At 55.2% G+C, this 27,730-nt stretch overlaps 6 protein-coding genes across 6 annotated transcripts; 5 read left to right on the forward strand and 1 right to left on the reverse strand.

Annotated features, from left to right (window-relative positions):
• Nucleotides 1-3,760: 3,760 nt before the first annotated feature.
• On the forward strand, nt 3,761-4,923 carry COL26b_012999 (uncharacterized protein; the record flags this gene model as incomplete). Its single annotated transcript, XM_053185627.1, has 4 exons — nt 3,761-3,782; nt 3,882-3,903; nt 3,955-4,450; nt 4,507-4,923. 4 exons carry the CDS (start codon nt 3,761-3,763, stop codon nt 4,921-4,923), a joined length of 957 nt encoding a protein of 318 aa, XP_053030420.1.
• Nucleotides 4,924-5,249: 326 nt separating this feature from the next.
• Nucleotides 5,250-7,807, reverse strand: COL26b_013000 (uncharacterized protein; the record flags this gene model as incomplete). Its single annotated transcript, XM_053185628.1, has 6 exons — nt 5,250-6,648; nt 6,700-7,073; nt 7,130-7,276; nt 7,328-7,438; nt 7,490-7,627; nt 7,685-7,807. 6 exons carry the CDS (start codon nt 7,805-7,807, stop codon nt 5,250-5,252), a joined length of 2,292 nt encoding a protein of 763 aa, XP_053030421.1.
• A 2,217-nt stretch (nt 7,808-10,024) lies between these two features.
• Nucleotides 10,025-11,283, forward strand: COL26b_013001 (uncharacterized protein; the record flags this gene model as incomplete). Its single annotated transcript, XM_053185629.1, has 2 exons — nt 10,025-10,070; nt 10,223-11,283. The coding sequence occupies 2 exons, from the start codon at nt 10,025-10,027 to the stop codon at nt 11,281-11,283; spliced, it is 1,107 nt and encodes a 368-aa protein (XP_053030422.1).
• Nucleotides 11,284-17,166: 5,883 nt separating this feature from the next.
• COL26b_013002 (uncharacterized protein) lies at nt 17,167-19,863 on the forward strand (the record flags this gene model as incomplete). Its single annotated transcript, XM_053185630.1, has 2 exons — nt 17,167-17,289; nt 17,464-19,863. 2 exons carry the CDS (start codon nt 17,167-17,169, stop codon nt 19,861-19,863), a joined length of 2,523 nt encoding a protein of 840 aa, XP_053030423.1.
• A 906-nt stretch (nt 19,864-20,769) lies between these two features.
• On the forward strand, nt 20,770-22,037 carry COL26b_013003 (uncharacterized protein; the record flags this gene model as incomplete). The annotated part of the gene is made up of 3 exons (XM_053185631.1): nt 20,770-20,854; nt 20,943-21,518; nt 21,574-22,037. 3 exons carry the CDS (start codon nt 20,770-20,772, stop codon nt 22,035-22,037), a joined length of 1,125 nt encoding a protein of 374 aa, XP_053030424.1.
• A 671-nt stretch (nt 22,038-22,708) lies between these two features.
• COL26b_013004 (uncharacterized protein) lies at nt 22,709-25,224 on the forward strand (the record flags this gene model as incomplete). Its single annotated transcript, XM_053185632.1, has 2 exons — nt 22,709-22,753; nt 22,813-25,224. The coding sequence occupies 2 exons, from the start codon at nt 22,709-22,711 to the stop codon at nt 25,222-25,224; spliced, it is 2,457 nt and encodes an 818-aa protein (XP_053030425.1).
• Between the last annotated feature and the right edge of the window lie 2,506 nt (nt 25,225-27,730).

A 27,730-nucleotide genomic window follows, 5' to 3' on the forward strand; every position in this document is an offset into this window, starting at 1 on the left:
AAAGCCTACGTGCGCCGGTAGCACCGCCAGGGGGAGCTTTGTCTGCAATACCAACACGCCTGTCTTCAATAGACGCGTGCTCTTCGTGGCTAAGGCAGTTCTGACAACACCGCCCTTTCTTTTCCCTTTTGCAGCATGCCGAGCGACCCTTAGCCTGGCTCCTTCAACCGCAGGATTCCAAGGCCCTAATGTGCTCGGTGTACGTCTGGGTGGGCAGATCGGCATGGTCTCGATGCAGGTAGCCGGCAGTCGGTCGAGGTCGCAGGATGATTGCTGGAACAGCTAGCATCCGACATGCCCGGATCGAAGTCCGAGGCAGATCAGGACTAAAGCAGCAAAAGTTGCTGACATTGTTAATAGAGAACAATGGTTCTTGCTGCAATAATATGGGGGGAATTGACCCCGGAGCAACTCCCTCTGCACAGTAGTGTTGTCAACTTCAGATGCGTTGAGACGGCTCTCTGGGGCTGTTGGAGACAAACAGAATACCGCATGGGAGGCACAAATGCCACTTACTTCGAATTTGCCGACGGGGCGGCATGTGCAGGCCGATATCTGTACTTCCTGCGGCTGACGTCAATAACAGGGTCAAATCCCCTTTATGAATACCCAAGGGTGCCCATCGAGAGCCCCATGCCGGTCAAGAAACTTCCCAATCAAGACAAGCAGGAGAAGGCGGCATATGAAGTATCACCCACACTCTTCACCCCATTCGTTGGTCCGCAGGATGAAACGAGGCAACCTTGACGGAAGCACCCAGCATAGTCACAAGACCGGACCAACAGTCCTCTCCTGTGATGTCCGATGGGTGTCAACACTCGGTGATGATGCCCAGAAAAGCGCCCGGAGAAGGCGGTGAAGAGTGACCGAGCTCGAAGGCTTACTCGCCTCGTCAAACCTCTCCTAGAATTGGATATTTCTCGAGACCATTGTGAGCGTATTTTGAATGGCGTGGCGAAAAAGTATAAGAGACGGGCAGGGCCGGTCCCTTTTGTTCAGCTTCCTGCAGAGATCCAGAGAGACTTGCTGCCAGTATTCTCACCGCGCAATTCCTCGATTAAAGATCAGCTTTTCAATTGAACTTTTCAAATTTCCGTATACATCACACAGCCGTCGACAACATGGCCTCCGACGAAGTCTGTGGATGTATCGAAGATATGTATTCTGGCAAGTGGGACTTCAGAACTTGCACCCACTGTTTTGGCCACGCACGGTAAGACAACTTGAGCCTTTAGTTGCCAGAGTTAACTGACGGTTTTCAAGAAACCCTTGTGATTTCTGCGGCTCTCAAGGCGTAGTCAGAGTCCCGTGCCCTCACAGGCGCGCAGCTGAAGATCGATCTTTGAGCTCCAAGCCTCGGACCGGAGGCGCGCGTCCTGACAAACCCGGACCTAGGGGCCCTAGAGGCCCTGCCAACGGCGATCCTGATAGAGGAGTTGCCGCCGGACGTAGCTGAGAGTGCCAGAAGAGCTTCCATTCTCTGAGCCATGAGAGGCTCCTGTAAATGTCATCACCCCTGACAGCCACGTTACTCTTCAAGAAGATACTCTTCAAGAGAGCAGGGAGGTCCCAGTGGCCAAAAGAGTGTGTCTGGGCGGCGTTTTGTATCGTTCTTTATTCCTTTCTTTTTTTTCTTTTTTTAGTGGTTCTTGTCAGAAAGGGTCTCACGGCTTTCGGAATCCAAGATGATGCAACTCTTTTAGAGCAATTTGCCGGCGTTTAAGAAAGCGTCGCTAGACCAGGGACTTCGCAAGCAGAGCAGAGTAGAAGAAGTTTCCAGGTTCTCAATGAACACTTTTCAGCGGGTTGCCATTCTTGAGGTTTACAATCGGGCTCATCCTCCCCTACTCTTAAGGCGCTGCCTGAGTATTTCCGAGAGCACTTCGACAATAACACCGGTTAAGCGCCGTCATAGGTACAGATCATCGGTATGGAGAAACCAGGACAGAGATCAAATGTTCTTTGGGGCAACGTTGACACGCTTCTTCGGCATAACGGAACCGTCGATGCATCTCGAGAGTCACGCGTATGAAGCTGATGAGGCGACACACGTGCGTAATAATCGCTGACAACGTGGTATTGGCCGGTCGTGAATCACCGGGGCAGTGTCCGGTGGCTCCTACTGGATCGAGCTGTTGGGCCGCGACACACACGAATCGAATTCTGGGTTGGGTTCCGAATCGCATTTTGTTGTCAGGCGTCTTCCGGGGCTGGGTGTGATGCTTCCGGGGTCGGACAAGTGTTGCAGGTGTACGGCTTTAATCCGCTAAAGACTTCGGAGGATGTGCATGAGTACGAGAGCCGAGTTGCACAACAGAGAGCTTCGCTCTGAACCATATACCGAGTACCTTAAAGATTGAAGGCAGTAGCCTTCGGATGATGTATCTTGTCCGCCGGTGTTGACTGGTAGGCTCAACCATGTATCGGCCATGATTTGTGATCTAACTCAGGGATATGCTAAAGAGAAGAGGTCGATATCGTGCGTTCTCTATTCCGAAGTCTGTATCTCCCTCGGATTGATAATCGTCGGAAAACCAGGTGGCTTTGAGTTTGCAGGGACACGATTGGATGAAAGCTGATGCGACAACCGGGCTGAAATGCACAATTTTCTGAAAGCCAGTCATTTCGGCCCTTGTGTCAATTTCGGGGCTGCCCATGGTAGAAAAGTCGAGAAATCGGCAACAATCCGTATTGGCACGAGTCCAAATTGTATCGCTTGGATTGATACGCCCACGGTTGTCCAGAGTGCGCTGCAAAGCACAGATAGTGGCTCGAAGACATTCCGCAAAGGTAGTCTGACGCGCATTGAGGCTTCCAGAAGCTATCGGCCGAGTGAACCTCCGCCAGTGAGGGATCCTAACGTCAATATATCAGGCAGTTTTCAATGACCTTCACATTGGACCCGATTGGTAGACAGTGCCATCTCCATATGGTCTCTTTCCTGAGAAGTGACTGATGCTCCGGCTGGATCTGCGAGGCGTCGTACGCTACTACGACAGTCGTACCGTACGAGCCCTGCGCGAGCTGCTCGAGTAAGCCCTGGCTGTTGCACGACACCTGGTTCGGATGACGCTGGCAGGAGTATCGGGAAGCCACGTCGATTAGCACCTGGGATCTCCTACTCAAACGCTGTACTTCGCCCGAAACTTCTGGATTTCTTTGCACGATATAAGTGCAGACCGACTTTGATCGGAATCATGGCAAGCACCTCCTAAAGGTCGGGTTACACTGCCGAGTTGCTTGTCGAAGGTGTCATGTGGCCATGGTTCAGCCAACGTGCTTGACAGATCGGCTCCGAGATCGAGCCATACGGTTCGATATGCGACATGAGACGAGTTTGGTGCATTGGAAAGACAAGATGATGGTGATGAAGCAACGTTGTAGCCGAGAGGTGGTGTTGAAGTTCAGGTTCGGAGGAAGGTGGTTGTCGCGTGTAAGTGGTACGTACCTTATCTGCCTAGGCAGGTATGGATATGCGATGAACAGCTGCTGCCGAAGTTAATCCGGCAAAGACACACCTTGGTGGGTACTCGCAGTGCCCCGGACCTCTGGTGGGGCCGTGGTTTTAGGAACCGACACTGGAAGCTCCATTGTGATGCCAATCCAGCCGACCGCATCAGTGTCGTGGAGGGGCACTTTCCTAGTGGTGAACTTGCGCGCAACAGTCTCCCGGTCGCGCTCTTTGCGATTTCACCCCCTTCCTTTCTTCAATACGACATATCATGAGATAACCGAAGCCTAAGGCTTTCCTACAGCAACCATGTCTGTGATTCTCTGCACAGGTAAGCCCCCGAGTCTTGGGTCCCTTTCGCATCCCCAAAGCACCTTCCAGCCCTGTCGATGCTCAAAGGCCGGTGAAACAGATCGCTAATAATTGGCAGCTGGTTACGACCACACAATCAGGTACCTCACAACGGTCGCGATCGCCGAAAAATCCTGACTAACCTCCTGCAGGTTCTGGGAGGCCCTCTCCGGCATCTGCTCCCGCACGATCCAGCACCCGGACTCCCAGGTCAACCGCCTCTGCATCTCCCCCGACAAGCGCTTCCTCGCGGCCGCCGGCCACCACACCGTCAAGCTCTACGACATCAAGTCCACCAACCCGAACCCGCTGCTGACCTTTGAGGGCCACACGGGCAACATCACCGGCGTCGCCTTCCACTGCGAGGGCAAGTGGATGGTCACCTCCTCCGAAGACGGCACCGTCAAGATCTGGGAGACGCGCAGCGGCCAGGTCCAGCGCAGCTACAACCACGGCTGCCCTGCCAACGACGTCGTCATCCACCCCAACCAGGGCGAGATCATCAGCTGCGACCGCATGGGCAGCGTCCGCGTCTGGGATCTCGCTGAGAACAACTGCTCTCACCAGCTCATCCCGGAGGAGGACGTCTCCGTCTCGAGCGTCACCGTCGCCAGCGATGGTTCTCTCCTCTGCGCGGCCAATAATGGCGTAAGCAGCACTTCGTAATGATGATGACTAGTCCCAGGAAGCTGACAGCAAACTAGGGAAACGTCTTTGTCTGGCAGCTCCTCCAGACTTACGACCGCACGCAGCTCCTGCCCGTGACGCACTTCAACGCGCACAAGGAGTATATTACTCGTATCCTCCTGTCGCCAGACGTGAAGAAGCTCGCGACCTGCAGCGCCGACCACACCGCGCGCATCTGGGAGGTGAAGGATCTCGAGCCTGCCCATAACGAGGAGCCCAAGCCCTTCCCCCTCGAGGCCACCCTGACGGGTCACCAGCGGTGGGTCTGGGACTGCGCCTTCAGCGCCGACTCGGCTTACCTCGTCACGGCCTGCTCCGACCACTACGCCCGACTCTGGGAGCTGCACAGCCAGCAGATCATTCGCCAGTACAACGGCCATCACAGAGGCGCCGTCTGCGTCGCCCTCAACGATTACTCAGAGTCAGCTAGATAACGACTCGATGGTTTTCTACCGCGGGTGGCCTTTTCTTTTCCAACTTTGATCGGTTACGTTTGGTCTCCAAAAGGACTTCTTGCTTACGTCTTTTGTTCTCTCATTCTGATATTGGACTTGGGGCCTGGGTTGGCGGGGCGTCTGGAAACTCGTTTGTATCGCATCACAGATAGGCTGCGGCCATCTGCATTACGATTCTCATTTGCAGACTAGGGTAGTTGCTTTAAGAACATTACAAGCAGAATTATGGTATCCCAAAAACATGGGTCTAGTGAGACCTGGCTCCCAACGCCGTACATGCTGCAAAATGTGCGTGTTACAATCGTCTACCATCCGTCGCCCCAACCATCGTCGTCGTCCTCTTCCTTGGGCTTCAGATCTATCTTCTTGGCTACTACGGGCTTAGCCGCTGGTTTAGTAGCCAGCGGTTTCTTTGCGGCAGAAGCGGACGACTTGGACAGTCCCTTCGGCAAGGGCTTGCTTGAGCCACCCTTCTTTTGCGACTGAGCAGCGAGCCATCCAGCAAAGTCAGGCTCGGAGCCATCGTCAAATGGCGTCGCGCTGGTGGTCGTCTTTGCTGCTGGCTTGGCACTTTCAGTCGCCGGCTCACCCCAGGTGTCATCACCCATGTCTCCCCAAGCATCACCATCGTCTGCAGGCTCGGGGTTGAAAGAGTCGGCGACAATAGTTGATGGGGTTCGCGAGATGGGAGGGGGCGACTTCACTACCTGTCTATGCAGGGCAGATGCCGAAGACATGGTTGGCCTCTTGGCTTCCGGACCAGGCGATGGAGACGGTTTAGGAGATGCAGTGCCAGCAGAAGTCTGCATCTCCCCTGCCGCAGAGGACAATTTGTTGGTGAACGAGGAGATGGCCCAACCGGTCCAGGAAGAGGCAGCTGAGTCGCCGCTTGGCTGGGGTGTGCCCATCCGGGGAGCAGCAGCGCCGTCGGCACCTTGGGGAGGCAGGGCACTATCTGGCATGGCTGCGGCTGCTTTCTTGATTTTCTGGATGTACACATCCATGGTCTTGCTCGTTTGGTCGCGAATGAGCTTTTCCTTGTCGATCAACAACGGGCACAGAACGGGCATGATCCTAAGGGCGACGTCTTCGTCTGTAAAGTATTCTCCAGTAACGCCGAGAGCCATGAGAGCGGCGTTCCGGGCATGCACGAACGGGTCCCTGAGAGACCTCGTGAAAGCAGCAATCAGAACCTTGCCTCTGGATGAATTGCCTAGGTTCTTAGCGATCTTTCCAAGACAAATGGTCGTGTTTGTACGGATGCCAGGCTGTTCGTCGTTCGCCGTTTTGGCAAGGTACTTGAGCAGGTCGCCGTTGATTGTCCGGTCTGAAAGCTTGTTGATGATGACAAGAACAGATTTCAAGGTCTGTTCCCGGACGATTGGCGCAACATCGGTGAAACCGGTCACGAGCTGTGGGAAAATCTTGTCGTTGACAACCTTCTGCGAGAGACGATCGATCATGAGAGGTAAGCTGTCAAGAAGGCAAACGCGGATGGCTCTATCTGGGTTAGAGAAGAGACGAACAACCACGGGTGTGATCTTGGCGTCGAAGTCCTCATTAGACAGCTTGGCGGCGATTTTCATGACGACGCTGAACGCCTTGGGACCACCGCCGCCAAATTCCACCGACTTTATTAGTTCTGGAAGGACCTTCATCTTAAAGAAGTCTTCTGGGAAATCATTTGACAGTTGGTCGAGATCACTTTGGCGGTTAGTCAAGTCGTTTCTGTATAGGTAGGTTGGCTCAACTCACTCAAGAAACTCTTCTCTTTCGGTCTCGGACTTGACGCCGAGATTTTCGATGCCCTCTGTCAGTTTGATCAGAGGGCTATCGAAGAAAGCCCCGCTACGCTGGCCTTGCTCCAAAAAGTGGCCAACACTGACACGCGCTTTCGGGTTTGGGTTCACCAAGCGTTTAAAGCTTTGTTGCATTGTTGGGGGAATGCTCTTCGTCTGGCCGGCCTGGTCGGACCCCATAAAATCGCCGTTGAACACTTCGAAAATTAAGCAACCGAAACCGAAAGAGTCAATGGCTGAGTGAGGGTTCTTCTTGATGGCATCCCAGCCGCCGCGGGCAAGCTCTGGTGGAGCATATCTTGCAGAATCTGGGACCAAACTTCCGTACGTCTGTGTGAACAGTCAGCGCCGCCGTCGGCATAAAATAGGGAAAAGAGCTTGCGCACGTAAATTACAGCATCATCTTCCTTAACGTTGCTGAGAACCTCGAAGCCGCTCATTTTCCACTCTCCGCTCTCAGACGTGTAAACGGATCCGACCCTGACATTGCCGTGTATTGATGAGGCTTCGTCGTTGATGAACTTGACTGTGCGCTGGGAGGAGGTCAGTTTCCTGCAGAGCTCCAGTCCCCTTGCTTGACATACCGCAATGCTACTCAACCCCCATTTTATGGTCTCGGGTGTCAAACTCTTTCTCTTCACATGCCATCGTAGAGGCACCACGCGCTCGGTCGCAATGTAAATATACGAATCGGTCTATGTTTTTCGTGTCAGAAAGCACCATATCCTGACGCAGGGCACGCATACCTCCACCGTATCCAACACCTTGATCACGCCTGGGTGGCGCAGCGTTCTCAGCTTTCGCAAAGCATTCTTAGCAAGGGGAAGTCGAGACTTGTTCGCGGTGACATCGAAGGAGAAAATGCTGCAGTTAGATCCGTCTTCCTGCAAGGGGCGTCAATTTTGAGCGTTTTGGGGATTTCCTCGGGAAGCTTGACGTACTCGCTTGGTGCCATTGTTGAGAGTCCAGATGGACTCGTCGATGTCAACTCTGTCGCCAAAGCTGTAGGGGAACGGTGGCCCTTGAGCTATGGCAGAGGCGACTGCCGACTTGAGGAAATTCATATCGATCGTTCAGTCTCGGATGCCTTCGTTTCGGTCCGGCGAAGCTTCGATCTATGAGACTGGTCTTGAAATCGTGTAAATGTAAGACGTTGCAACACGCGCATCCAGCGCAGGCAGGGAGCTTCGGGCAATTTGGCGACAAGACAGTGGACCACTGACGCCAGGGGACAGCACCTCAGCCAGCAGCGTCCAGGGCCCCGCGCTAACCCGCATTGAATAGAGGGGTGGTACTTGGTACGGATGGGAGATGATCCGCGGCCGACCTTCTATGGGCCCCGCGGAATGTGCCACCCAAGGTCCCCGTTTTGCCCGTCGCTAAAGAGTGGAAGCTAGGCAAGGATCACCCCGAGGTCTTGCGGTCTACCTACCTTACCTGACCTCTACCTCAATTGAAGCAACCAACACTCGACACAACCTCCACTGAACGTAACGCGAGGCGAGAGCCTCAACCACGTTTCCGCGACCACGAGCCCACGTCTGGCGTTTCTCCCACGAGGCAACCCGCTGCTTTCGGCATAACTCTCAGCTCATTATGAGAACTGTCTGCGGTTCCATGTTATACACGTTTTAACGCCGTTTACTTTGGATCCATGCGAAAGTATCACTCGGCGGCTGTCGCGAAGCGGAGGGTGCGTGGGCGCGAAACCGAGAGAACGGGCGGGCAGGTTTCACCAGGTAAGCAAGGCTCTTCATTCACTCTTTCCGTTAAATTTTTTCCGTTCCATTTCCTTCACGCGCAATGATGACTATTGGTAAAAGGTCCGATAGAAAAGGATACTTCTGGGGTTGTTGTCTCAATCTTGTTCCTGGTCTATGGCTTCACTCTCAGGATTGAACCACGTCCTCGTCCCCGCAAAGCCTTCGCCTGGCGTTGAGCCGCGCATCGTTGGTCGCTACCTCATGAACCAAGTTTCACACGTCGGGATCGAGTAGCGACATTATTGCAGCCTCATTTGGAGTTCAGCTTCTGGGTGCCTCTACGAAGTTGGACCAAAGGCCGAGGCGGACATGAGAGGTTCAAGCTAGGGCTGCAAAACCGCTGTTTCCCCAAAATGAAGACCAAAATAAGAAACTGAAAAGACCTGAGCGCGACACACATCATTTTTCTGTTTACACCATTCTTGTTCCTTCCGTCAATCTACTCTTTCTCGGACTTTGCTTGGTTAACTCATTCTCGATGGCTAACCTTCACTAGAGCCTACGGTATACGTGTCTACCCGCTTCGTCTTCAGCCGTCGGACCATGAGACAAGAACTCCAGGCTGCCCTTGACTTCTGTCCCATTGAACCGAAAGGCAGGCATCAAGCTCAACAAAAGCTCTCGTGTCACCGATAGAGCCTGGGCAAGCCAGCAGCATAATCCGAAGTTGCGGGCCACCTCAAGTCAGGCAGGCATCGCCTACTTGGCCCGATAACGTGCTCGATTGCGGCTCTTGACTCGTACATTGCATTTCGACGACTCTGATGACTACCAGGAGTACGCTTCAAAATCTGCGAGCCCGGCTTCTTAGTACTCAGAGCACCGTTCCGAAAGAGCGCTCATGTGATGAGATGGACGCGACCCGCCCAATTGACCGATGCGCCACTGCGGGGTGCGGTTCTACTGTGTTGACCAACGGTAGCAAACACTGCTTAAAGCACAACACTCTCATCACACGCAATGTGCTCGGCCCCGGAAACTCCAGCTCATCAGTCAAATCAAACCAGACGCCTCACCTGGTTAACGAGACGCAGGGGATCTCTAGGAATCCACGCGTGACGGAACGTCTCAACGGCGGACAGTCTCGCAACGGACTTCCTGGGTCCCATGGTGGGACTAGTAGTCTCTCGGACCCCCAGCAAACAGTCAGGAATACCAACTTCCCTCCTGATCTTCTCCATAAGCACGCCATTACAGCTAAGAAGTCAATTTCCAGGCCTTCTGTGCAGAGAAACCACCCATCATCTGTGTCACCCACTGTGGGGTCTGCGCCTCGCTTTCAAGAACATACCAGGTCTAGATTTATGCCACCAACCTCGAGGAGCCCCGACAAATTCCCGCCGGGCAAGGTAGTGCAGAACGGAGGGCAGTCTGCCAAGTCAACTACGACAAATGGCCAGGATCAACGCAAAGCTCCGAAAACCAGCTCCGCAGCTGATAAGGTTGTCCCGCCCGCTCGTGCAGCCTCACAAAACTCACGTCAAACATCACAAGCCTCGTCGCAATCAACGACCAACCATGGCGTCAACAAGCCCCGCCCAGAAGCCAGCCGTCAAAGAAGCAAGTCTAAAGAGTTGACAAAGTCTCTCACGCCATTTGCTGCATCCCCGGGCAGAATAGATTACCGCTCCCTGCCAATCGTGAGATCAGGGCTGCAGCCTCCTCCGACGAGTATCAAAACCGCGCCCCCATTCCCGCAACCTACAACTTCATCAGCTAAGCGCAAGAGAGCAAGCATCTCGGACACGGCTTCAACTTCGACATCAGACTCGGACTCAGAAGACACCGACGAAGATACGACCGCTGCCTTTACCACTAAGAGAGAGACAGGGCCTTCGCCGCAGTCTCGAGATGGAACGAGGCGTTCGACAGGCGCAGTTGCGCATGGTAGTGTTCCGAACATTCACAACTTCGTCCCAGACCCCAGTGGGCCTTCTACGTTTGCTTCCGATAACCCTTTCGTCATGAACAGACCTGGGGAGACAATCCGAGAACCTAGTGAGGAAAGCGAAGATGCCGGAATCAACGGTCTGGCAACCAACGCCAGGCAGAATCACAGCACAGGGCTCATGGCGCGACGCCCCAACCTTGCCATCCAGCATCAACAAGTCTTCTCAGTTTCCACTGAGCGATGGCACACAAGGCCTCCAAAGTCCAGGAAGTTGACCTGCGAGCAGCGGCGGGTTGAGCTTTGCCGTACTGTTGACCAACACAAATTCGACACCTGGATCTACACACAGCCTGAAGCGGATACGCCTCCCCCGGAAGTCTTCATCACACCCGCTCCTACTCGCCCCAATTCCGCTTCAGCCGGAGAGGAAGCACACAGGCCGTTCTACATGAGATTCGATCCCCGTATCCACTGGTCTCACGACCGCTCTGACGAGTGGTTTGAGCAGAAGATGGAAGAGATCAAGGCTCGCGGCGGACGCAAAGCTAACTTTGGCAAGGCAGCCTACCGGATGAAACAGCAGAGACTTGCCGAGGAGCGGTCTGAAGCTGGGCAGGCAATCGCGAGGGCGCTGGCAGCGCGACGGGGTAAGGACCCGCCGAAGCCACCACCCAACCCGCCGCAGCCATGGTCACACCGAAGACCTATGGATTTCGGCGACGTACCGGTGGAGGAGCTTCCCAGCTACGTGCGGAGGAATGGAGACTGGCTGAAGGCCACTGAGTGGATGCGGAAATCACGCGATCTTTCTTTGAAAGCCGCAGCGCTTGAGGCTGCCGGCGAGCCTTATGAGCATTTATTCAAGAGGAACCGAAATGGCCAGTGAGCCATCATTCAGTATACCGACTTACGAGGAGAGAGGAATTGGGCCAGGATCATCCTGCCCACGTCAATCCATTCTGTACATCAAAAACATTACGAGCCATGAGAAGGTCAGACCGCGAAGGCATTACGCACATACAAGAGGGAGGCAAGAACGCAGAGAAAGACAGAAGCATGGAGTTATCGGGCGGCTGTTTTCGGCTTTCGTTCAGGGGTTTTCTTACATCATGATACCTGGGCCTCGATTACGAAGGACCTGTTTATTCTTAATATCGGGGGAGCATTCCCATCTCTGAGTGATGGAACACCTGGTGATCCACGCCAACTTAGGTAGCAAACATCTAGCTCAAGAGATATTCAACATAAGTGCGATCTGCATCATGAAAAGTGCTGTAAGATGTACCGCCAGTGAGAATGGGAGTTGAAGCCTCCAGTGCTCTATGTCCCAGAATCGTGAACCCATCTAGAGTCGTTTGGAGGGCTCGTGATTGTAGCAAATGCTGTTGGTCTGCAATGAAGAATGAGAGCTAGACTTCTCGTGGGATTGGCGCCTCCAACGCCGTGTTTTCCTAGCCACTTAACCCTGTCAACCCAAAATCGCATTTACAACAACTGGAGGTGGATTGCCATAGTACAATTGGATCAGTTTCTTCTCATCCACGTATCCAAACATAACAGCTTGAGTGCCACGTCTAACGGTGGAAGCACAAGAAGTCTCCCAACCCTTCTTGCTCATTCACTCGCCAGTCATCTCTCACACAGGGCAAAAAAGGAGGAGTGTGCTGGGTGGAAAGCAAGGCAGCCATTTCAGCCACCCAGAAACCTACACACGGCCATATCAGTCGAAATCCGTAACTCACTCTCCTCTGCGTGGTTGACGTGCCCGCCTTCTCGATGTGGGCGAGAGCTCATGGAGTTTGATCGCCGTCGCAAGGGAGAAATCACCCAAACACCATCACATCTCCGTCCGTCGACAGCTTCACTTTGCGCCCTCGGACCAATTTTAAAAACACAGAAACCTCGTCAGGGGATTGCATGACGTACACATACACCAAAGCAAAAAAGGGGGACTATCCGGGTTTCCGGGTTTTCGGGTTGAAAACCGCATTATCGAGGTCTTCTAATGTCCATGGATGGCCCCGTTCTCAGGTAGATGGACGGGTGCGTAATACTATTACAGGTGGAGGGGGTAAGTCACGCCACAATTACCTTGCTGTGCTCGCTCTCTCTGGGCTGTGTATATTCTTTGGAATAGCCTACGTACACTACCTTACCTTACTAGAAGCTTGATGCTTGGGTGTGTCAGCATGCCAGTCCAGGCACGAGGAACCACGCGTTCGAGCTGTTACGTTTGCGGCTCATCGCGGCGGCGGCTCCGTTACCCTTCCCCTTCCCATTCGACCCCTCTTATTCGCCCGAGTCTTGGAAACTTCTGAAACAAGGCCGTCGTTTTCGACGGGTTGGTTTTTTGTACGAAAAAGTCTTGTTCAGAATGGGAGACTTCCTTTGGTTTGACCGTGGGGGCTTGCGAGGAGGGGCGGAGTGAGGGACGAGACAATGGCATGACGTAGGTTCGGGAAAGCCTGGAACGACTTTTATTTGTCCACCACTTCCCTTTGTTGAGACGGAAGAAAGGAGGGGGGCGTGTGTGAGAATGAGAGAGTGAGAGAGAGGGGCGAGAAGCTTACTTTCCGCAACGGGCCAAGATTCGATTGTGTGTCCCGCCACAGAAAAGGAGGTACCGTGGCAGTAAGCTTGCCTATTGCCTTGCCTTTCTATTTGATTCATGGGATGATTTCAAAGCGGAAGGTTTACTTTGTCCGTGCCTTGCCTGACGTATCTCGGCCTAGGAACATTGGATGAGGCTGGCTTGCGACGGCGGGGTAAAGGGGTGGAGGAAAGTATCCGGGCCCTACATGTAGGCGGCGACGGCGAGAGGGAGGTGGGAGGGAGAGAGGGGTCCGAATTGGGGTTCAAGAGCCTCGGGTCCGGAGAGGGGTGTCTCCTGCCCGGCTTGCCTGTTGAGGAGACTCCGGAGGCGGCGCATCTTGACGTGTTGAATTCAAAGTCGATTACACTTTTAATGTTCAAGCTGGACCAGAGGTGTCTCGAAATGCAGCGATTTCAGGAGACACTTTCTTGGCGGGACGCCGTCGTGGATGAACTCTGATGGAAAGGGAAAAAGGCGGGGGTTGAGTTCGCATGACTAGCAGCGTGGGCTAATCGGATAGCGCGCAGCGTGAGCGTTTGAACAACAGACCTCAGTCGAGGCACCTTTACTGCCTGGGAGTCATTATCAGTTCTGCAGGCCGATGTCGAAGCATGGCAGGCCGCGCTCTCGGACCTTTGGGGGACGTGCTGCAGTCGTCTTTGATGTCGTCCTGCTTATCCCCGCCATCTGTCGATCTCAGCCAACCAGCCAACCGCTGAACGCTAATTGCTTGCTCACCGAGAGCTCCCCGCCTCCGACGGAGCTGTCTTGTTGGCTGGTCGTCGCCGTCGTCAAACGTGCCTCTTGGTGATGAGTTGTCGCGTCGGCTTTTACTGCTGACTTGGTTGGCTGGCCGTTCGGTATGCGCGCCTCCCTGTTTTGTAAATCTCACGGACGCTTGTCAGAGGAAGTGTAATGCGAGGCTGGCGCTCTACTGCCTGGTGGCCCGGGAGACGCATTGCATGCTACTCGAATTTGGGTAAGGAGGTAGGTTAGAGGGCAATGAAGGCAGTGCTGGGTTGCAGGGAAGAGCACGGCAGCAACAGCTGGCTGGCTGAGATGAAGAAGCTGAAGGAGCTTGGCTCGCTGGCAGCTGTTTGGCTGTCTTGCCATTGAGTTCAGAGATGGTTTCTCGATCTGTGACGGATGAAAGGGCCACGTGAGCGAGTCAAGACACTGGGCCCGGCGGTTCTTTTCCGTCCTTCCAGGTTGGTTAGTTGCACATCATTTCTCCTACCCTCCACTGGCTCCGATAAGCCCATGGAGACGGTAGGATTGCGTGCTGCTGATGCTGCTGCAGCAAGTTGCGTGCTGCGTGACTGTATCGTATCAACGGGTGGATGTTCAATGCAGCGTCGAGTAATGAGGCTGCTCAGGTGATAGGCGAACAGACTGTACCGAGTCTTGGAGTATCGACGACCCGCCCCTCCAACGACGTGCTCCGATCGAGACCGTCCAGCTCGCCGGGCTCGCTAAGATCGGATGCGGATGTGGTCGCGGCCGCGGTAGCTGCATGAGGTTGGCGTTCTACGGAGCGCATCGTGGTATCCAGCGCATCAAGTGCAATGTTCATCTCGGTCTTTCGAGTGCAGGTAGCCCCGACATGGTCTGCATAGTTGCATTGGAGAGGATTGCGAGACAGCGCGAGACAGCGCGTCTGCTGAGGAGGCACAGCACTGGGCATCCATGGGCGAATTCGGAGAGTCGGGGGCAGCTGTATTGTGTTATCGCTGAGGCGAGTGACCGACTGACCGACTTGCTCATGCAATTATGCAGCAAGCTGCCTCTTCGGGGGCCGCGATGGGTTGCATAAAAGCACCGTATCAACGGGGCCGGCAGAATGTCGCGGACGAGCCAGCATGGTGACATGGCACGTCTGAACGCTGGATGCCATTGTGTGAGAGGAAAGAGAAAAGTCGATGGAAGATTAAGGAGCCAAGGAGGCTCTTCCAACCAAGCCGCAGAATCCGGCGAACGAACGCCATTTCCTGGATTTTGCATTGCTGCAGTGAGTAAACATAGGAACATTTGCGGCGAGGCTCCAGTTCGCCTCATTCCGAGTCTTGTGTTTGCAGGGCAGCCCCCGGTCATGTGCCAATGGGAACTGGGTATGGCGTCTTTGCTCAGAGCAGCCGGGGTAGGTGGTAATGGGCAGAAGACAGCCCAACCGGGGGGCGTGTAGGTGCGAATCCTGAAGGGCGAGGGGTGGGAAAGGGAACAGGAGGCAAAGATAGGGAAGGATTCGAGGTTCCGGGTGGCCTTGTTGCAGCTGTTTGTGTCGTCGTCTGACTGCCTGCCTGAACGGGGCGACGACAAGAGGCGACATCGGGGGGATTCGATTTGCGAGGCAATGTTGCCGTGCATCAGCCAAACAGTAAGCTACACCTTGGCTGGGTGAGTCAAGGTGCCTGGGCAAGAGGCGAAACAATATTGTGGCAGCTTCCATGGGCAGCTACCAAGGCAAGGTAGAGGACGTGTGATAGAGCGCTCGGCCAGATATCTGGCTGACCGCCTCTTTCCAAGTCGTTCCATGGTGATTGAATAATCCTCGTGTCAAACGCGGAGCTGAGCTGAGTTGTCGCTACGGGTGCCTCTCTGCCTGTCTGTCTCGCAGTCCAGTCCAGTCCAGTCCAGGTACGGGCCCTAGATTGGTGACATGTGAGCAGTTTGTGGTTCCCGAAGGGGGCGGGCATGGATGGCGAAGAAGTGCTAAGCAGAGACGGCGTGCGACCCGAGATGCGCTACGTAGACCTGACACTTGGACATGGTCGCGGTTAGTGATGTCTCGGCTGGCTCGCGGCGAAGGCTATCTCCGCAAGCGTACTGCAACCCAGCCGTCCCCGCCGAGGCAAGGTTGCGCCGGAGCAGTTCGCAGTTCCATTCTGGCTAGGCAGTGACTGCCCGCCTGTACTCACTCTGTACGATGGTCAATGGACAGTGAGGTGGTCACCGCAGCACTTCCATTCACTTCAGACATGAGCCCCTCGGTGCCATCCCAGCCAACCACATTGCACTAGCGCATCTCTCGCCCCTCTCTTTTCCTAGGTACCTTAGTGTCCTGCCTGGGGAAAGCCAGCCCGTAGGTCGTCTCCAAATCCAAGAGTCACCACCAATGGAACTGCACCCGCCTGCCTACCTACCTACCTACCAAGGGACCTTATTACACTACCAGGCAGGTAGGTACCTTACGCTGTAAGGTATGGAAGGCATGTACGAATACCACCTCCCAAATCCACACCGGGTTCGGGACAGTGCCAGTGCGCATTCACCTCCATCACCGCGAGATACCCGACACCGACGTGCTAATCCCAGCTCCAGCGGGTGCGAGTGACGCTGCCGCTCTCCTGCCTGGCAGTGGCCATCGCCCATTGCCATTGGATTGCGTGGTGTGTGCAGCGCGCGTGTGAGTGTGTATGGTGTGTCCATGTGTCCCGGCTCTGTCTGTATGCCTTCTGCCTCTGGCCACCACGGTTTCGGCCTCGCCCTACTCGCTGGTCGTACATAAGTGTCCTCCAGTCCCCTTTCCCCAAGTACAAGCTTCAAGTCACCTGCAGGAGCTCTCACCCAGTACCGCACCGTTCCGCATCTCAACGCAGGAAGGTCTCGTCCAGTCCCCGTCGAGTTCGGCACCTTGAGTCCTGCGTCCTTGACACCTTCCAGAGACAGCTACGCATCATCCGCCTAGTCTCCCACAGTGTCCCCACCCGGCACCTCCACCTCCACTCCAGACCACGCCCTGGTCAGTGTCGGTGCAAGACCACCCCAAGTGTGAGCCAACCTGTCCAGTCTCTCTCCGGCTTGTACTTCCTCGCCTGCTCACCTTCTTTCTCCACCTGACGACTGACCCCCATCATCCTTTAAGTCACTATCTCTCCCACCCCATCCCTCACCCGCTTGTCCAGCTTTTCGTCTTCCACCACTTGATCTACTCTTTGTCCCGTTTCTTCATCTTCTTTTTTCTTTCACATCCATTGTCGACCACCCCAATACATATACCACCACGCTACCCGTCGTCTGGAAAAGGAGAACTTCCCTCCAACCCCGACCGAGCGAGCCTCGTGCACCGTGCTTACCCGCTCAGCTCGTGAAACACCCGCAAGAGCCGTCATCCCCTCCCCGCCGGCCGACCGCGACACACATCATCGATACCCAGCACTCCCTTTCCATCCCTTCAACATGGCTTCCAACAACACAACATCGCCAGACACTCAGGTCACCCTGAAGATCAACTTCGAGGGAATGACCCGCCGCCACAAGCTGCCTCTGCGAGATATGGGACCCAGCACCCTCGAAGAGAGAGTACGTCATTCACCCGCTGCTTCCGCTGCCTGCCAACCTGCCTGTATTCTCATGGCCACGTTCTGAGTCTCTTTGCGACGTCTCGCCACGTCGCAGAGTTACACTCTTCACCGCCATTATTAGAGTTTTGGGGCTTTTGTGGTGGAAACACCTTGCTAACACGGCCTCACATAGGTTCGCGCTCTTCTGGCTGTCACCCAGGACGATAATGTAGTTCTCGAGAGATACTCTGACTCGGCTGGTTCGTACATCACCCTCGACAAGTCAAACGTCTCAGTCTACAAGCAACTCTACCGCGCCGCCAAGGCCAAGCAAAAGCTCAAGCTCCGTGTCACCAAGCTCGTTGAGGAGAAGATGGCCCCTAGGCCAGTGTCCGTTGAGGATGTTCCCGAGTCCAGCACCCCGATCGTCCCACCCAAGGTTGAGGAGCAGCCCCCAGTTCAGTCACTCGTCGACTTGCAGCAGTCTGATGTTGAGCCCAAGAAGGAGCTGCCCACTAGCGATACCGGCCTTGACTTTGAGGCCTCTATTCTCGCCTCATTGTTGAGGAGACACGCCAAGATCAACGACGAGGAGGCACCAGCAACCCCGGATATCCCCGTTTCTGAGGGCATCACCGCCCGCGATCAGTGGTTTGCAAACGCTTCTGGCGCCGAGACCACGCCCGCTAGATCATCGTGGGGACGCTGCCCTGCTCTCACGCACCCCAACACCAACTTCGCAGTCTGCTGCAACAGCTGCGACCAGACAGTTCCTGATGCTCACTACCACTGCTCAACATGCGACGACGGCGACTTTGACCTTTGCCAAGACTGCGTTGACCAGGGCATCACCTGCTACGGTGCCGACCACTGGCTCATCAAGCGTATCGTGAAGAACGGCCAGATTATCAACAGCACAACGGAGACCATCGCTCCCAAGATAAAGAGCAAGGCCAAGGATGCTACCAAGGAAGTCAAGGAACCCATCAAGGTTTCAGTCCAGCAGCTGCTGCCCGAGAGAATTCTCCCCGTCTTCAGCAACGCCATGTATAACATGCGCACTTGCAACTGCTGCGTGACCGAGCTTCCTGAGGCCAGCTTCCTCCACTGCACCTCTTGCGAGGACTTCGACCTGTGCCACGCTTGCTTCGAGAAGGATTCTCACGGCCACAACCCGAAGCACCCCTTCGTGCCTGCTGTCGAGGGCGCCCACGTCCCCAGCCACATCCAGATCAAGTTGTCTCCTGGCCGCAACCAGAGCCACAACGCTATTTGCGACGGCTGCGACAAGTACATTGCTGGTGTCCGTCACAAGTGCCTCGACTGCCCTGATTGGGACTATTGCGCTGACTGCATCGTGAACTCCAAATTCGTTCACCCCAACCACCGCTTCGTTCCCATCTACGAGCCTCTTGAGGAGGTTCGTAGCCGCGCTGTCAGCCGCTCTGTCCACTTCGGCATCTGCTGTGACGGTCCCCTGTGCGCTCGCGCTCACAACGCGCCCACCTATATCACCGGTGTTCGCTACAAGTGCACCGTGTGCCACGACACCGACTTCTGTGCTAACTGCGAGGCTAGCCCGGCTAACACCCACAACAAGACTCACCCTCTGGTCAAGTTTAAGACGCCTGTCCGCCATGTCACTGTTACTACCACTGGCGAGCGCGGAGATGGTCAGCGTATGCATCAGATGGGCGACCGTAACATCCGCCGCACCAGCTCCCGCTCCACCGAGACTACTGCCAACGCATCCATTAACACTGTCCAGACTGTTGTTGATGTGAAGCCTACGGAGCCTACCGTCAAGGAGGAGGTCGTCGAGAAGACGCCCGAGCCCGTGGTAGAAGTAAAGAAGGAGCCTGAGGTCAAGAAGGAAGTCATCGAGGAGAAGCCGGTGGCCGCCGTTGCTGAGAAGCCTATCACCGAGCAAGATCTCGCGGCTGTCTTCGTTCGCGACACCGTCGCTGATGGCACCATCCTGCCGCCTAATCATGTTTTCGAGCAGACTTGGGTCCTTCGCAACGACGGCGAGGTTGCCTGGCCTGCCGGATGCTCTGTCAAGTTTGTTGGCGGAGACTACATGGGCCACGTCGACTCTAACCACCCTGCCGGTATCTCCGAGCTCGTTTCTGCCTCTGAGTCTACTGTCTGCTACGCACCTCTTGCACCGGGTCAGGAATTTGCTTTCAACGTTCTCCTCCGCACTCCTGCGCGCGAGGGTAAGATCATCTCTTACTGGCGTCTGACCACCAAGGACGGTCTCAAGTTTGGCCACAGACTTTGGTGCGATGTTAGCGTTCAGGCTCCCAAGCCCGTCGTTGAAGAGCCCAAGGGCGTCCCTGTCGAGATGCAGAGCAGCAACATGATTTTCCCCAAGTTGGAGAAGGAATCACCGATTTCTAGCATCCACGAGGAGATCAAGTCTGAGGCTGCCCCTGCCACTAGCTCTGAGGCAGAGGAGTTTGAGGACTGCGGTGAGGATGAGGAGTGGGACGCTTCCGATGACGGCTTCATGACCGATGAGGAGTACGACATTCTGGACGCTTCCGACGAAGAGTTCCTTGAGGAGCAGCAGAGGCGGCTGAGGAAGTAGACCATCCTCAGGCCGTTCTCGTGATTTTCTTTCCCACTGGATACGGAGTGACCGGTGGTCTGTTCAGGGTGTCTGGCTCTCCTCACATGTCTCATTTCATAGGGTTATCAGGGTATTTGTTTTTCGTTTGAGACCTGTCTCGACAGTAGTGAAGCGGTAGTTGGTAGTGGCACGCGACGGTGGCCACTCAGCGCACATGTTAGTGTAGGACCGATCACTCGTCTCTCAGGTTGTCCGAGGTGACGCTCGTTTCATGACGCTCTCATGACAGATTACAGATTGGTACTTGTAGGTTTAGGCAGCAATGAAACGTGGCTATCCAAACTGTTCGGAAAAACACATGCAGTTAAATGTGAAAGTGAATTGTTTTGGCGACAATCAAGGTGTCGAGCTGTGAACAAGTGTATAGTGGCGACGATGCATGTGGGATGGAGACGTTCCCGCACACACCCCTGTTGGAAGCTCCAATGCGCATGCCCCACTTAGTACATCTGCACTAACATGCGGCACCAACCATTTCTGGACCCCTGGACAGGGGGCCCGAACTGCAGATAACTTTTGGATAAAGTGTCCTTAAGACAGTCTTCTACGACACCTCCCACTTCACGAGAGTTGCGCCGAGTAGTCTGACCAGCTTTCCAGGAGGCGAATTTCGACGACACAATCCCTGGCAGCTTCAAAAGTCTTTCATTTTTGCGAACAGGCACCGAAAACGAGGCATGCGGTAACGAGACAAGGTTTTGACGGCAGGCATTTGCAACAAGCCGAAAAGGGACACATCGACGAATTGCGACAGCCTAGTGATCAACACACACACAGCGAAGCGACTTGCGACCACATCTCAATTGCGCTGATCACTGGCGGCATTGGTAAACGAGGTTATCGAATTGACTTCAGACAGCCATGATGAACGGCTGGGACGAGAAGCACGGCATGGATGACGACGCCTTCGGGGCGAAGGGGAATATTGTCAGCGCTTTCGATGCTTTCCGTAAGTCACACGACAGACTGTCGCGCACCTTCGCGCAACGCTCTTCAACAAACCGGCGTGAAGCAATGAGCTGACACGGTTCTCGCAGCCAAGGCGAAACCCCAATATGTAACGCGGACGTCGGGCGGCGGCAAGTGGACTGTCACCATGGCAGTGATATCACTCTTCCTCTTCTGGACCGAGGTCGGTCGCTGGTGGCGCGGTTCTGAAACGCACACCTTCGCCGTTGAGAAGGGAGTTGGACACGAGATGCAGATCAACTTGGACATCGTGGTGCGCATGCACTGCGACGACCTCCACATCAACGTGCAGGACGCCGCCGGCGACCGCATCCTTGCGGCCAGCAAGCTCAAGCGCGACAAGACGAACTGGTCGCAGTGGGTCGACAACAAAGGTATCCACCGCCTGGGCAGAGACACCAAGGGCAGGATCGTGACGGGCGAGGGGTGGCAGGAGGAGGAGGGCTTCGGCGAGGAGCACGTCCACGACATTGTTGCCATTGGAAAGAAGAGGGCCAAGTGGGCCAAGACACCGAAGCTTTGGGGCGAGGGCGACAGCTGCCGCATCTACGGCAACTTGGACGTGAACAGGGTGCAGGGCGATTTCCACATCACCGCGAGAGGTCACGGATACATGGAGTTTGGGGAGCACCTTGACCATGCTGGTAAGTTGGCTGTAACTCATGCGCCGTGGGTCGAGTCGTACTAATCATCTTGCAGCTTTCAACTTCTCGCACATCATCTCCGAGATGTCGTTCGGCCCCTTCTACCCCTCGCTTGTCAACCCTCTGGACCGAACCGTCAACGCCGCCAGGATCAACTTCCACAAGTTCCAGTACTACCTCTCTGTTGTGCCCACCGTCTACACCGTCGGCAAGTCGGCGTCCACCTCTAACACCATCTTCACGAACCAGTACGCCGTTACCGAGCAGAGCAAGGAGGTCGACGACCACAACGTGCCCGGCATCTTCTTCAAGTACGACATCGAGCCGATTCTGCTGTCCGTGGAGGAGTCTAGGGACGGCTTCTTGCAGTTCCTGATGAAAATTGTCAACGTTGTTAGTGGCGTGCTCGTCGCCGGCCACTGGGGCTACACCCTCACTGAGTGGTTCAAGGAGGTGAGGGGCAAGAGAAGAGAGAGGAACGAGGGTTTTATTGGCACGAAGAATCAGTATGACCAGTAGACGATTAGTAGAGGAGCATTTGATAGCGCAAGGGGGACTACTGTGGGATTTCGGAGTTTACGGGTTGTATATAGAGTGCACAAGAAGTCCCATCTTCTGAGCCATGCTTCAACTCAAGGCTAGCTGAGAAGATGTTGGTGCAATTGGGACAGGGGAGACTGTTTCTTGGCATCAAGCATACTGTCGGATAAGTTGACAAAAAGAAAAGAGATCACTTTTTTACAGTGCCTTGGCGACTCAATTTTATGTAGGTTTTTGTTATCTCTGCCGTTGTTGTCCTCTCTATTGCCGTTGTCGTCGTCCGTCGTCGTCTTCGTCCGGTTCTGCTCTTTTTGTCTCTGTAGCCTTCCTTGATTATTATGGTGTATACGCAGGAAAGATGATGTAAGCGATATCAAAGAAACTCAATAGGAGAATCGACAAGCTGCCTCGTCTCACTGTCTCTGGTGTAAGTGATCAGTTCTTAACGATACCAACTCAGTGCAGGGATTTGCCTCGGCGTAGGGTCGTCGCCGGTGCCGGCAGTGCAAGGTTTCTTTGGGGTTGCCCCACAAATGGTGTAAAACTCCCCCAGACTTTCCAATCCGACATCGCCAATTTGCAATCCAAAAAATTCCACACCCCGCCATTACGACTCACACATAGTCTTGGGAGCGAGGTGCGCAGCGACAATGGCACCAATCCAGCTTGCCAGTCGAACTGGAGGCGCCGCGAGGGTATAGCCATACTCAAAACTTTTTTCCAGCCTACAATGAGGTTACTAACACCGCAACAGCGGCTCCTGGCGCGCACGCGACCATGCCTCTCCGCGTCCTCATGTCTGCCAGTCCGGAGGACCTTTGCGACGGCACAAGACGTTGACCAGCTTGACGCCGAGATGCGCAAGCTCCTGCCCAAGTCGATCAAGCCCGACACCTACCGAAGGCTCCACGACAACCTCCTCAAGGTCCGCCACGTCCTCGGAGGACAGCAGCGCCTTACCCTCGCCGAGAAGATCCTCTACAGCCATCTCGACAACGCCGAGGAGTCGCTCCTCACCAACACCGAAAATGGACGCAACATCCGCGGTAGCGCCAACCTGAAGCTCAACCCGGACCGAGTCAACATGCAGGACGCCTCTGCGCAGATGGCCCTGCTGCAATTCATGTCCTGCAACCTTGCCCAGCCCGCCATTCCTGCCAGTATCCACTGCGACCACTTGATTGTGGGCTCCAAGGGCGCTGACAGCGATCTTGTCGACGGTATCCAAGTAAACAAGGAGGTTTTCGACTTTCTCGAGTCGGCCGGACGCAAGTATGGCATGGACTTCTGGCCTCCTGGTGCGGGTATTATCCACCAGACGGTGCTTGAGGTCTACGCTCTGCCGGGCATCATGATGCTGGGTACGGACTCTCACAGCCCTAACGCTGGCGGTCTGTCTACCATCACCATTGGTGTCGGCGGTGCTGATGCTGTTGAGGCTTTGGTCGGCGCTCCTTGGGAACTGAAGGCCCCCCGCGTGCTGGGTGTTAAGCTGACTGGCAAGCTTAACGACTGGGTCTCTCCCAAGGACGTCATTCTCAACCTCGCCGGCAAGCTTACCGTACGTGGTGGAACTGGTTTCATTGTTGAGTACTTCGGCGAGGGTGTCGAGACTCTCAGCGCTACCGGCATGGCGACTATTTGCAACATGGGCGCCGAAGTCGGCGCTACGACGTCCATCTTCCCCTACACCAAGGCCTCGGAACGCTACCTGCTCCAAACCCGCAGAGAAGCCCAGCACCGCGCTCTTGAGGGCTACAAGAACTGGGGAAGCTTCAACTTCAGAGCCGACGAGGGCGCCGAGTACGACCAAGTCATCGAGATCAACCTGTCGGAGCTGGAGCCCCACATTAACGGTCCCTTCACCCCCGATTTGGCCACCCCCCTGTCCCAGTTCAAGAGCACCATTCAGCAAGAGCAATGGCCCGAGGTCCTGTCTGCCGGTCTCATTGGCAGCTGCACCAACAGCTCCTACGAGGACATGACCAAGGTCGAGAGCATGGTCAAGCAGGCCGAAGCCGCCGGCTTGAAGCCCAAGGCCCCTTTCTACATCACGCCTGGCAGCGAGCAGATCCGCGCCACCCTCGAGCGTGACGGCACCCTCCAGACTCTGGAGGGCGCTGGTGGTATCGTTCTTTCCAACGCCTGCGGCCCCTGCATCGGCCAGTGGAAGCGTCAAGACGACATCCCCAAGGGCGAGCTCAACGCCATCCTGACGTCCTACAACCGCAACTTCCGCGGCCGTAACGACGGCAACCCTGGCACCATGAACTTCCTCGCCTCCCCTGAGATCGTCACCGCCATGGCCTACGCCGGATCAACCACCTTCAACCCCATGACCGACAAGCTCCAGACGACCGACGGCAAGGAGTTCCAATTCAACCCTCCCCGCGGTCTCGAGAACCCCAAGTCCCCCTTCGAGTCCGGCGTCGCCTCCCTCCAGGCCATCTCACCCGAGAAGCCCAACCCAGAGATTAAGGTCGCCATCTCCCCGACCTCTGAGCGTCTCGCCTTCCTCGAGCCCTTCCCCCCCTTCCCCGAGGGCGACATCACCGGCCTCAAGGTCCTCGTCAAGGTCACCGGAAAGTGCACCACGGACACGATCTCCGCCGCTGGCCCCTGGCTCAAGTACAAGGGCCACCTGCCCAACATCAGCACAAACACCCTCAACACCGCCGTCAACAAGGAAACGGGCGAGGTCAACGCCGCCTACGACGTCGACGGCTCCAAGCACACCATTCCCGAGCTCGCCCAGCGCTGGAAGGAGCGCGGCCAGGAGTGGCTCGTCGTCGCCGAGCACAACTACGGCGAGGGCAGCGCGCGCGAGCACGCCGCTCTGCAGCCCCGCTACCTCGGCGCCCGCGTCGTCCTCACCAAGTCGTTCGCCCGCATCCACGAGACCAACCTCAAGAAGCAGGGCGTCGTGCCCCTGACGTTTGAGAACGAGGCCGACTACGACAAGATCGCCGCCTGCGACGAGGTCAGCACCGTCGGCCTCTACGAGATGCTCCAGAACGGCGGCAAGGGCAAGGTCCAGCTGCTCATCAAGAAGAAGGACGGCTCCGAGGTGCTCGTCCCCACGCTGCACGCCGTCACCAAGGACCAGGCCGGCTTCATCCTCGCGGGCAGCGCGTTGAGCATGCTCGCTAAGCGCAACCAGGCTTAGACGAACGGTGTGTTTCATCAGGGGAAAACGGGGTCGGTTGTTCTTGTTTTATTGGGTTATTGGTTTTCCATCATGTTGATACAATGGCGAAAAGTGAAGACAAAAATTGACGATTGTATATATCCCTGTGCAGACAGATCTCTTTGTTTCAGGTAATTTGTTTTTGGCTACGTATAAAAGGCAAGAAAGGTATGAAATGGAAGAAATGAGCTGAAACTAGTTCCAAAGTGTGATGAAGCACCTTCATCGTTGCCCTTGGGACAGCCCAAACACTTGAGCCTATCGCAACCATCTTATCTTACGATAGGTGTCGAGCATCCGGGGAAATCTCGGGCCTATAGTTCTTTCTTGGCCTGTTCGAGATACTTATCTGTTTGCGACTCGCACGAGGAGTTACTGTCGTGGTGGCGAGCACAACATGGTGCAGACACGCACCAGACAACCAGGGCATTACGATGAACCTGACCGCCTGGCGACGTGATTAAGGCAGGTACTCGAAAACAGGCCTGGGACCAAACCAAACTCTTGGGGCGGCTCCTTGACGTCATCCTTGCTGTCGTCGTCCTTGCTGTCGTCGTCCTTGTTGCCTATCACAGAAGAATCCAGATTCTGTCCGGAAAGCCCGCGCTGCCCCCAGTCTACTCCCCCAAGTCTTGCGGGGCCAGCGCCGCAGCGACGCCAGCATCGACAGTTCGCGCAGGCTTGCTTCTGGTGATCCCGAGGAGGACAAGATCGCCGAGTGAGTTGGTGCGTCTGGGATGAGATTGAAAGTCCGAGGTGGCTCTCCTCCGTTCAGGCGGTATACTACCGTTCCTTGTTGTCGCCTCTTTCGTCAACTCTGTCGTCATTATCCTTCGTCGTTTCCCTTCGTCGCCGTCGTCGTCGTCGCTGTCGTCGTCTACGTTACATATGAGAGACAGGATTAGGCCCAATATTACGCGCAAACTCGTCGTTAACCATGATAGTGATGAAATTCACTGCTGGACAGCCTCTCAATCCGCACCAAACATCAAGTGTAGCCTTGAAGAGGATTTCCGTCCCTGAGACGGTGGGGTACGCGCGCTCGAAATGCACTCTATCACCAAAGTCAACGCCCGATAGTGCCGACCACGACGTCAAGTCAGATAGGATGATGCTTTCTGCGTCTCGCAGGCGCACGCTTAGCACGACTATAGCTGGCTGGGACATATACAGGCCGACTCGTCCAGAATACCAACAGAATGCCGGCAAGATCGGTCCTAGGTAGATGGGGACGCGGGGTGTGTTGCAGTGTTGTTGGATATGGACGGGCATGGAAGCCAACTCGGCCTCGCCGTGCACATCGAATGTGAAGCATTTGGTGGCCAGTCTCGAGTAGAGCTGCGGCACCGTCAGGATATGCTTGTTAGTCGCTGCGAGCCTGAGGTGGTAGACGAGACAAGCAGAGAACGATCGCCAGCCGTCGGCGCAGGCGAGGTGATCGGGGACTGAAGCTGCGATGATCTCTTTGCCGGGCCCGATCGCGCCCGCGTGGTCAGCATAAGGGCAGTCAAGGAGCATTAGCACATCTGGCTCGGCGCTATCGATCAACTCTCTGCGGATATTCGTGAAGTATACTCGAGGGACATCTTGGGAATGGTAGGAACCGATAGGTTGAGGTGGTTGGTCGAAGACTGTGGGTGGCCAACTTGGGTGTAGAAGGAGGCTCGGTTCATCGTTGGGTGCTGCTTGCATCACACTGCCATGCCCAACGTAGTAGATGATCACGAGGGTTTCTCTCCCGAGCCGGGCCAGGTTTGACGTTCCGTATAGTGTATCCCTCACGACTTGCGAGACGATGCCGTGCGGGTTGGGCGCGAACGCCGGTACTGAAGTATGCAAGACTTCGTAACCGTATAAGTGCTGGAAAGTATCGCCAAGTTGGCTGGTCCAGTGTCCAACTCTCGCGCGGCGGATATAGTCGATATCCCAGCAGAATGTGAGCACAATCACTCTATTATAGTGCTGTGTGTGTTCAGCATCGTAATAGTTACGAAGACTGATCTCCAAGGCAGATTTGAACTCTTGGGCGGTGATCTCTTCGGGTCGGTAAGCCCGCAACGGGTGCGTCGATGGCCAGTCCATGTCGTTGTCGTCCGGAGAGTATTCGTGAGCACAGTAGAGGAATACGAGCAGAGAGGAGGGTTGGTGCCTCTGTAAGCAGCTGTACTCGTACGACTTCGTATTTTGATACCGTCAAATTGTAGCAGAATGAAGACCTGGAAATATCCCCAGTGATGTTGCCACATTTGAATGCTCGAATTATCTCCGGTGCTTCAGGTTAAGCGAAGTCTAATACATACCAAACGAGATCCTCATACGACGAGGACGACGAAGGACGACCAAAGGACGACAACAAGGACAGCAGAAGTGACAACGGCAACATGAAGTCAAAACCGAGGAGAGTCTCAGGCCGTAGTTTCGTTCCAGACCTTGTTGTCAAGTGATTGTACCTTGCAATCACAACATCAGGCACCCGAGCAAAGAG

This window comes from Colletotrichum chrysophilum (genome assembly GCF_026319265.1).
Source record: "Colletotrichum chrysophilum strain AFK26 chromosome Unknown scaffold_200, whole genome shotgun sequence".
In the NCBI taxonomy this organism is placed as follows: domain Eukaryota; kingdom Fungi; phylum Ascomycota; class Sordariomycetes; order Glomerellales; family Glomerellaceae; genus Colletotrichum; species Colletotrichum chrysophilum.